At 40.7% G+C, this 10,520-nt stretch overlaps 1 protein-coding gene across 1 annotated transcript in view; it reads right to left on the reverse strand.

Annotated features, from left to right (window-relative positions):
• The window catches only part of PHEX (phosphate regulating endopeptidase X-linked), a 115,215-nt gene extending 105,788 nt beyond the window's left edge, over nt 1-9,427 (reverse strand). Inside the window, exons 1-3 of the mRNA XM_005443058.3 lie at nt 8,631-9,427; nt 4,401-4,469; nt 1,726-1,887 (exon numbers count right to left, since the gene is read on the reverse strand). Coding sequence (XP_005443115.1) covers nt 1,726-1,887; nt 4,401-4,469; nt 8,631-8,742 — 343 coding nt within the window. The 5' untranslated portion in view covers nt 8,743-9,427. The remainder of the gene's footprint in view (nt 1-1,725; nt 1,888-4,400; nt 4,470-8,630) is intronic.
• Nucleotides 9,428-10,520: the final 1,093 nt, after the last annotated feature.

Genomic DNA, 10,520 nt, shown 5'->3' on the forward strand with positions numbered 1-10,520 from the left:
TTACAGAAAATTTATTAAGTAAAACATTAAGGAGGAGATGATGAAAGTTATATTAACTCCTCTACACCACTGACGGCTTCACATCTTTGTCCCTGTACCATGCCAAGGAGCAGTTTAGGTCTCCTATTAAAATAGTTATCAGGCACTTCATTACACCCTTTTTCTGATATGGAGTTTCCATTAAGCAAATACAAGACAAAGAAAGAAACATCTAAGTAAGAAGTATTTTCCTAGCTATGGATTAGCAACTTCTAAAGGGACTGCAGTAAGAAAACCATATAAAAATGTGGCTTAGCATGATGTCCTTGATTAGACTCTGTAAAAAGAGGAAATTAAGGATAAGAGTCACAGCTTGCTACTCTATATTCAATTAGGACTGGTTTCTTTGTGGCTGCGGTTCATGCAGGATGTGCAGTTATCTAATACAGCCCAATTCTGGCAGTAGAACAATTAGAATGCAAACATAACTTAAAACAGGCTCTGGTAATATTTTTGCCTTTGGTGTGACATCTTCAGCTGACTTAAAACAGCAGTCATCGATCATATCCTATGCTGAAATTCCAAAATCATATTCTGAAATTGAATGCAGCTTTTAAAATACGTAACGATGTGAAAATTGGATATGACATGACTGAAGAAAGCAAGCAGAGAAGGGCTTTGACGTCTACACACACACATGTACAAAATGTATATGAGAAATGTATATAAGAGAAATGTATACAAAAGAAATGTATACAAGAGAAAAATAAATGCTATGTTTAAGCACAACATCCTAAAACTGACCTCTGCTCTGTGGTGGCTGAAAGCAGGCTCTTATGTCAACCAAGAGGTCAATGACACACTCAAGGTACGCCATGGTCAAGCACACCAACAACAATAACAAATCTTGCACACCTCCGATCTTTCACATGATTTGTTTTAGTGAAGATCGTAAGAATCTTCCAGGGTTTTCCTACCCAACAATAATCATCACCGTTTCTCCCCAACTGGTCTGCACAGCTTCCTGATGAGGTGGCCTTGCTGCTGAGTATAGCACAAAGTCAAGTCACACAAATTAAAATACCTCTCTTCCTACACATTTCCACCCTGGGGCTATTTTTCCCTCCAGACACACATTCTTCAGCAGCCTCCTGTTTCACTGATGATAGCTCAGGCACTTCTATGGCAGCTTGAATGGCAACGCGGAGGAAACACAACACCCCAACAACCCCCGTCTCCGGAAGCCTGAAAATTGCCTCCTGACAAAAGCTAGGTAGGTATACTGGAAAATATCACTCTGGTTTTGCCTTATTATATACTTTTCCCACTATTGGCCACTGTTAGCGGCAGAGTGCTGTCCTAGACTGATGTTTGTCTGGATCTGGTACATTCTTAAACGTGTATGCTGTGCTCCTGCACCCTGGTCTACCTGTCTACTGCGAGAGGGAAAGAGTTCAAATCTCCTCACCTTTTCCTTTCATATAAGGAATATCCTTTCATCCCTCCATTCCTAACTGGTAGAATTTTCAGCAGCTGTACTCTTCCTCCCAAATTCTGTTATAATTCACTTACAGTGTTATTTCAATAAAAAACCAACAAAAATAAACTTAAAAGAGAATTTCAGGTTGGGCTGTTGAATATTATCCAAGGATCAGAAAGAAAAGCAGAGTCTTTATTCATTTCAAAACGCAACCAACAAGCTACGGTGACGAGCCAACCAAACACTTTCAGAAATTACATACTTACCCTTTAGTTTGAGGTCCACATTGTGTCGCAGCCAAGGATAAACACCATAGTTTGACATGTCTTCAGGAATAGGGTGATTATATACCCAGCCGTCACATGCAAATCGATAAAAATTCTCACATGGGTCTACAGATTGATTTATCTTGCTTAGGATGCCAGCAGCTGTAAAAAAGATACCACATAAATTCTGTGGAACACTTTTTTGTAGATAGAGAATTAGACAAGGCCACAGTCCAGAAATGATGAGTAACATTTACCAGTATCTGCAGCGTGATGCTGACCTCACTTGCAAGTTAAGCCTTGATGTTCTAGGACAGATGTGCGCCCTGACCTCTGCCATTTTTTAAAGACCAGCAAGAATACCACCTAGTTTCTCTAGCATCTAACAGTACCTACACGAGAAGCAAAAAAGACAAAATTTCTCCAATGAATGTTCTTGAGTGCCACACAGCAAAGACCATTGAACCTAGCACTACAGGAATGTAAACCGCTGGAGCCAGACACCTGAAGACAGGCACTCCCACTGTTGCCATGATAGAATTAATTGCCTGAGGAATTTCGTAGCAATACATATTGAGCTGATTGTAATTTATATTCCAGAAATTATGCGCTGTTTACCTTTAGTTGAATAGCTGCACAAGAAAACAAATCAAGTTCTGACCTACCATTCAGTGGAAAAGTGTATTTTCATCTTCATTTTGTGACTGCATTCCTGCCAGTTGCTATTGCAGATGAGACTGGTAAGAGTGTGATCAATCTGACAAGCCAGAGACTTAAGAGCTTTTGAGTATCTAATCATAGAATCAGAGTTGGGTTTGGGTTGAAAAGGATCTTTGTAGGCCATCTAGCCCAATCCCAATGAGCAGGGACATCTTCAACTAGACCAGGTTGCTCAGAGCCCCATGCAGCCTGGCCTTGAATGTTTCCAGGGACCGGGCATCTACCACCTCTCTGGGCAGCCTGCTCCGGTGTTTCACCAGCATCATGGTAAAAAATTTCTGCCTTTTATCTAGTCTAAATCTACTCTCTTAGTTTAAAACCATTACCCCTTTCATGCATTATAGTGATTGTGGCATAAATCTACGTAGGTCGAGTAAAGCAGAATATGTGGATACTGGACATATTTTGGCTAAATGACCATGTGTTTGAGGCTTATCCAAATAACTAATTAAAAATCCTAGCAGGAAATCTGGTAACCTTTACAGACTTCATGGTACTATTTCTAGCATCTGGTAACTCTTATTCATCCACTTAGAGTAATTCTTCCTACGATATTTCTATGCCTCAGCTGTAATTCTCTCTCTCACATTGGAAACTCTCAAACTGACCACATTGAAGACATTTTGGTCCTTGGCAATTTTCTTTCTCTCCTGAAAAGCTGTTCAGCAAGTCAGGGCTCAGGTCTTGAGACACTACGTAGTCACTACAGAGAGCACTCTGAGCTAAAACAGGCAGGTCGTGTGGGTGTCCAAGTCTGCCCTGGTGCAAAATCCCAACTTCTGCTGAGCTTACAAAAAAATCCATGTTAGTTTTGTGTGCACGTGAGAAGAAGAAAGCCAATTCAGGTTCAAACACCTTAAATGACTCTTTTTTGTTGTTCTGAAGCTAAAGATGAAGGCCCCACACTTTTTATTTGGGGGTGGTGGGTGGGGTGAGGTTTAAGGGTGGTGGTATTCTGATTAGTCATCCCACTTTACTTAGATATTTGCACTCATTCAGCAATCAGCTCCGGAGGGTGGTGCCCAAGGCGGCCAAGAGCACTGTCAGCGCAGCACAGGGTGGAAGCGGAATGGCAAGAAACGGCCTTGTAATGCTGAAATCTGCAAATTTTTCATTTTATGGTGCCCCACAGAATTTGTCAGGATTTCAAACACAAGCCAAACACCTCCCAGCATCAGCTTAATATGGTTCAGAATGGAAACAAACACTCTCATCAAGTTCACACAATGTCCACTTTGTTTCCAATAAAACAAATTTAAAAAATCAGCTCTAGGGGTAGCTTTCCAGAGGTGGTAACTATCGTTTGATCTTTGTTCTCTTTACACTTCATGATAAAACTCTCATTGATTTAGTGTAAGCAAAACTCTGTCAAAAATGATGAGTGTGAAATGGGTGTGTCTCAGGTCCTACCAAGCCTGGTCCCTTCAGCTGGCATTTAATACTAACAGATGTCCCAGCTCTGTAAGGGTTACCACATGTATCTCTGTGTGGGGAAAAGAGCCTGCCAATATGGATGTAGTTGCATATTTTGAGTCGTAGTCACCACACTACAATTGTGCAAATCTGTGCAAGATCTGGCCCTAAAGAACCTCTGTGATTAACAATTCACTTGCTGGTTTTCTGACTACTGGGCAGGAAACAACAAAATACACGTGAACGTCAAGTCACTCAATGTTTTTTTTCCTATTTAAAAAATAAATAAGCCCTATGGGAAACTGAGATAACGTGAGCAGGACAGAGTTAAAGCAAATTAAACCATTAATGTTAATTATAGAAAATAAACAGATCTGCAGCAGCTCAAACAGTGACTTTTTAAAAAGTTTAGGTCCCCTTCCCCCTCATTATTTATGAAACTGTCTGAATAAAATACATCATAGAAAAAATTTAAACAGTATAAATATCGCATTAACATACTATAATCATGATATAATAGAGAGAATAAAATTGTTGCTTACCAGCTTCAATGCATTCTGAGGTCAAACAGTACTGTTGCTTTGGATGAAACTTTATAAGACCTTGGCTAACTGCAAAATGGAAAAACATAATGAAATAATTCGCAATGAATTTTGACCAATGCAGCCAAATGTTGTGTACTCATTGTTCAAATGTCTGTGCAAGCTCTGGCCCTAATGCATCTCTGAGTACATGGATTTAAAACAGTTAGAACATATATTAAGTAAATACTACAGCTCACAACAAATAGTTTCCCCCTCCTGTGCCTACTTTCTCCTTCCTCTGTCTTTGCTCATTGGCAGCATGGAGCTGCCTCTCAGTGTACGTTTGCACAGCACCTGGAGCAATGACACTTCAGGCTTACTCACTGTCAGCGAGTGCCACCACGATACTAACAATTACTCCTTGTTGTTATCATCTCCCAGAGGTGCACCTTTCACAGCTGGCAATGCAACACGGAGCTATCTAGCCACCTTCTGCGGGGTTTCCATGGCTGCTCCACAGCTGCAGGCCTCACACTGCCCTGCTGCACCTCCTCCTGCTGCCCAGCACCACCTGGCTTTCAGGGTCCCCTTATTCCAGCCTGGAATAAACCAGATAGCCATGGGCACAGGCATAGCTGTGGTTTGTAAGGCACAGTCTGTCTGAACTGTCTCCCAAAAGCACAGTAATTGTATTTCTTCCAAAAAACCTTGCTGACAAGAACTATGAAATTGTCAGTTAATTTTGTTCATCCTTTAAAAATGTGTATTACAGCTGCCACTGAAACTTAAGCATAGGAATTGCTAATTTCAGACACTGCTGCCAGGCAGCAAATACGCAGATAATTGATACTTGGGATGAGGATGGGAGAGTCCCAAGGGCTAGATGAAATAAGACTCAGTAGGTGTGCTCAGTAGACATGAAGCAATGTAGAAATGTCTCATTATATTCACTATTTTACTAACTCAGTCTATGGCAAAAATAAAATAAAAAACAGAACAACAACAAACAAACAAAACAAAAACCCAAACCCCAACAGTGGAATATATTAAGGTTTCATAGCTTTACCAATGCTAACAGTTACAAAGCAGTTGCTCCTGTAGTTATATATTATTCAAAAGGGATAGGAAAATGTGAAATCGTATTTCAGCACAACAAAATTTTACTATAAAAAACATTAAAGCTAGAATTGAATATAAAGCTGTTTCACCTCTTCCAACCTCATATCTTTAATGGCAATTAGTGACAGATATAGATTTCAATGAAATTTTCTTAGAAACTGAGAATGTAAAACTATTTCTGGAGAACTTTACTGAGGCTTGCATTGAGTCAGTGAAACACACCACCTCCACAACCTTTGGAAATTAGCTAATAAATACACGAGATTTTGAGGCATACAAAGATTGTCATTGCAATATTGATGAACAGTAGAAAATAGAGAAGTAGAGGTCTCCAGAATAAATTCTGAACCACATGAAATACAAGTAAGTGCCTATTAGTTAAGTGTTGTACTCCTCCTGAATCAACTTTTCCCCGCTTTAAACTTAGCCTTTTAGAACCTGTCCCGGTTTTGAAAGGTTGCTAGACTTTTTTTCTTAACAAAGCAGAGAAAGGAGAGGAAATCCCAGATGCTATTGAATTCTTTTGCACTTGATGGAAAATGAGGGAGAACAAAAAAGAATCTGAAATAGCCCTTTCAGTAAAGAATCTGAAGTAGCCCTTGCAGTTTTCATACTCATAAATAAAAGCAAAATAGAATTTCAGCTGGCTTTGTTCCATTTACAACTTCATCATTAGAGCAAATGAAAAAATTCTTTGGCAGTAATGTTTGCTTTTTAATTAACAGCTACATTTGATTGAAAAACTTTGGTTGGTTTTGTTCCCTTGCCTTTTTCTTTTCTTTTCTTTTTTTTTTTCTGTTGTTAAGAGAACTATTCAGTACATTATCGCCTACAGTTGTGGTTATGACGTCCAGTGTCCTGGCTTCTTCCCTTATAAGCCTGCTTCCAGATTCTTAGGCAAATATACACTGTAATTAAGTTCCTTCAAAAAATCTGAAAGGGGAAAAGGCATAAAACATGAAGGTGCAAATAATGTGGATGTTCCTATAACCTGAGAGGTCCAAAGGGCTATCAAGTCAGGAGGAGAGGCTACCAAACTGGGGTTCAAAGGAAGCCCAAGGGAACTGGAGAGGAATCTGCTTCCTTTTGCTCTGGCCCCAGCTCCCAAGAAAGAGATGACCCCTGTCCTGCCAGAGTCCACAGCACTCTCTGGAGTTCCGAAGGCCGCGGATGTTTGCCATGTGATGCCAAGGGACTCCCCTAGCAGCTCTCTGCTGGAGTCATGGTATCGCTACAGCTGGTACGAGCAAGTAACAGTAAATAAAAATATGTGATTCTCCCAGATTCCTCTTAGAGTTGCAGGAAGTCTGAGAAGAAAGAAGAGAAGCAGGAGGGGGCTATGTTTCACTCCTCAGGCTGGAAAATTGAAGGGAAATTGTTTCACGTCTACCAGAAACAGCAATTTTTGCAGATTGAAGAAAAGTCACCTTGAGGTGCCTGAAATATTTCACATGACCAGAAATACTGGTCGTCTTTTCTGCAATTTAACAAAACTAAGGAAGAGTTAAACTCAAATGTACAAACAACACAGAGTGTCACAACGGAATATGGAAACATTGCATTGAGAGAATGTTAAACCAAAACAATTTAACTTTTTTCCTTTATTCTTTTATTTGGAGACCTCAGACGATTTCCAAACAAATCATAAAAACATTTTGGTTGACCCAAGACCAGCATTTTTATTTTCTTAGCAGTTATGCCAATGAAAATTTTGACACTGAACCCCTGGCTATGGAATAGGCCTCAGCACACTTAGGAAACTATCTCTAAGAATTAATATATTTGCTTGAATTTTCATGTCTGGTCTATGCATACTTTTACCTCTGACAAGCTATGTGGTAAATACCTTTTGCTTTTTACAAGGAATAAACGAAACAGTGCTAAAAAGAAGAAATAAAGTCTCTTCATTACTCCTTGGTGTTTGCTATTGTATTCTTCAACTGAAAACATTATTTTTCATCTAGAAAAAATATTTTGGACTAACAAGTCGAAGACTGAATCCTACTCACATTTATAAAGAGTTTCGTTGAATTGAGAGGGATTACTCACATACACAAATGTTACTTGCCTGCACATGTTTGCAGAATTTGCTCTAGAGCAGAGAACCACTGAGTGCAAGCCTGGTGCTTTAAATATTCTACAGAAAACCTGGCATAATTGTCTCTGTTGTGATATAAATGAAGCAGACTTTTCAAACAAGATCAAAAGATCATAAAGGATCAGAGGGAAGCAAAAGGTACACTTAGAGGCTAAGTTCCCTCCAGTCCAGGGAAATCTGTCTCGGTCTAAAGAAATGAAAAGTTGGGCTGAATTATTCCAAAAGAGGGTCTGTCTCTGCAAGTTCCTAGAGGACACAACACTGCTTTCTCTTCTCTGCTTGGTGGTCCTGGGTACAGGACACATCATTTCGTAGGTGTAGGCATATGCTTCCACGTGATAGTCCCACAAAACTGGTCTACAGATGATTCCAAATCCCAGAGAGGAAAAATTAATTCCTTCCCTGTTGTGTCCAGTTACAGCTTATAAATCTGATCAAAACCTTTTAATTTTATCCCAGATGCACCCTTCATGATTTTTGCAAAGACAACTTTGCAATTCATCGCAGAAGAAGAGAAAGATCTAAAAAATGTGCAAACATATGCATTATTCAAGCCTTCTGCAGGAATTTTAGTCAAGCCCTAAATGAAAACCAAATGAAGGAAACCCCAAAAGTTTCCATAAAACGTGTGCGCTACAGATTCATTTTCAGGAAACAGAGACTGTTAGTCCACGTCGGTCACATTATGTGAGTTTGTAATCAGCATTACTGATACATGGTATCTCACCCATCACTCCCCGTTCTGCCAAAGCACCCAATCCTGGCTAGAACACATTCCACTGAGTATGCAAATTTAAATTCAGCATTCAAAAATTTACGTGAGCTCACACTGCATCTTCCAGCTCTAGTGTTCCCACAACAAATCCCTTTCCTGATGCATTTGCATTTCAAGATAAAGATAAAACGGGCGGGGGGTGTGTGGAGAAAAGATCGAGATTTTCACCAATACAAGCTGTGGAGCACAAACATTGGCACCAAGCAGACAGGCTGGGGAGGGTAGCGTTCAGGTTAGCCTCGACCTTTTCACTTACCCAGGAAAAGCATGGTGCCAAGCACAACGGTGCCACTCACAAAGATACCGAGGGCGATCCATGTGGCTTTGCTGGCTTTTCTTTTGGCCTCGGGTCCCGTCTCTCCTTCCATCAGGACAGCTGGGGATGTGCTCGCTCCCGCAGAAGCCCAGTTTTCCTCTGCTGCTGTGGTATCAGTATTTCAGCTGTTCACAGACTGCATCCATAGGCTCTCCTCCTCCTCTCTCCTACTTATAACTCCAGGTTTCTGTTGTGAACCATTTCCTAGGCACTTCCTGCTCTCTCCCTTGCAAAGGAAAATCACATGTAAGTAATAGCTGTCTCCTACGTTTTCCTCTGACCAGGAGGAGGAAAGGCAAGCAGTGACCACTGCATGTACAGCCCTTGCTGCCTCTAGAGCCTCTATGAGCCAATTGCTCAGCAGTCCCCCTTATCAGGGGTTCCGAACACAAGGATTTCACAACGTTGCTGAACAGATGTTTTAGCTATTCAAACGTATAGCTGTAAACCCTTTACAATCAAAGCAGGATTACTGACAACTTTTACAAACATGAGACTGATGGAAGGTTTTCTTTTTTTCTCCTTGCACTTATTTAAAAAGACTAATTATCTGCTGACTAGTTTCCTCGTCTTAAACCATTCCTGCTGCATCACTTGGCTTCACCAGAAGAGATACCGACTCAGTGGACAAATCCCTTTTTAAAGCTTCCTAAAAGCTCTTAGAATATCATGTAGCATTTTATTTTGGGAATTTGGTATGTGACACTGCGTGCCAAAAATCACAGTCATGCAGCACAAAGCAATAATCAACACAACCTACAGAATAGTGCTGCTTTAAAAGCTAGATTATTTTTTTTCCAGGCAAGATATTTTAGTCCTTGCTGAGACACAAGGAATCCTAGGAGATGATCCTATGCTTCCAAGTCAAGTACTACTGTGAGCTTAGTGGAAAGTATCTATTCAGCACTTCACGTTGGTGGGGAATAAAAATAAAATAAAATAAAAAGCCTTATTCACATGGATTTCTCAGTTTCTGGTTTAGGCTTGATAATCCGCTCTCCAAGTAGCAAGGTTTCCCCATTCATCAAGTAACAAAATTAATCATTTCAAGGTGAATTTTCTGAGCTAACTATGGCATTCAGCCCTCCGAGGAGCTCTCGCTTCTCCAGAGCTGGACTCTCATGCAAAACACAAGGATGCAGGGAGAGACAGCACCATGCTCATGCTCCCAACAACAGGTTATGTGTCTGAGTCACTTCTATGTGGATTTATGATTTCTTATCTCAAGCCCCCACCCATCCTGATAAAAAAATGCAAGTAGAGACAAGAAAGGCATATGTCACAAGGTGTGTATGACAGCAAAGGTATTAGTTTGGAGACTGAATGTTTTTTCACTGTGAACACGTGCACACAAGTTGTGCTGCATGCCAGATGGGCATAAAGGGAAAACCCACTCCATGCAGAAGAAGACAGAGTATGAAAGTCCTGAAACCCTCACTCCTCGACCCTCTCTACAGCCTGGCTGGGGTCCTGCAAACAAAATGCTCTCATTTCTTACTCCTGTCCCTCTTTGCCAGCAAACTCCAGGAGGGCATTCTCATGGCTCCTTGGCACAGAACAGGAAAAGAAAGCATTTGTTTCTTTTTACCTGCCTACTTGTCCCACATTTAACCCATTATTTTTGACATCCGTCAGCTGAGGAAGAAGAGGGACATGACGCCACAGAACCAGGATCACACACCTCCCAGTACCAGAGTTCCCATTCATGCATGAATGACTCCATGGGTGTGAGCAGATCCCTGGTTATAAACAATCTCCAACACAAGTCTGTTACCAGCATTTAAGAAGGTATTTAAGTGACATCGGTGCTATTGAGTCTTCATGTTAGAA

Source organism: Falco cherrug, chromosome 2 (genome assembly GCF_023634085.1).
Source record: "Falco cherrug isolate bFalChe1 chromosome 2, bFalChe1.pri, whole genome shotgun sequence".
NCBI classification, from domain to species: Eukaryota; Metazoa; Chordata; class Aves; order Falconiformes; family Falconidae; genus Falco; species Falco cherrug.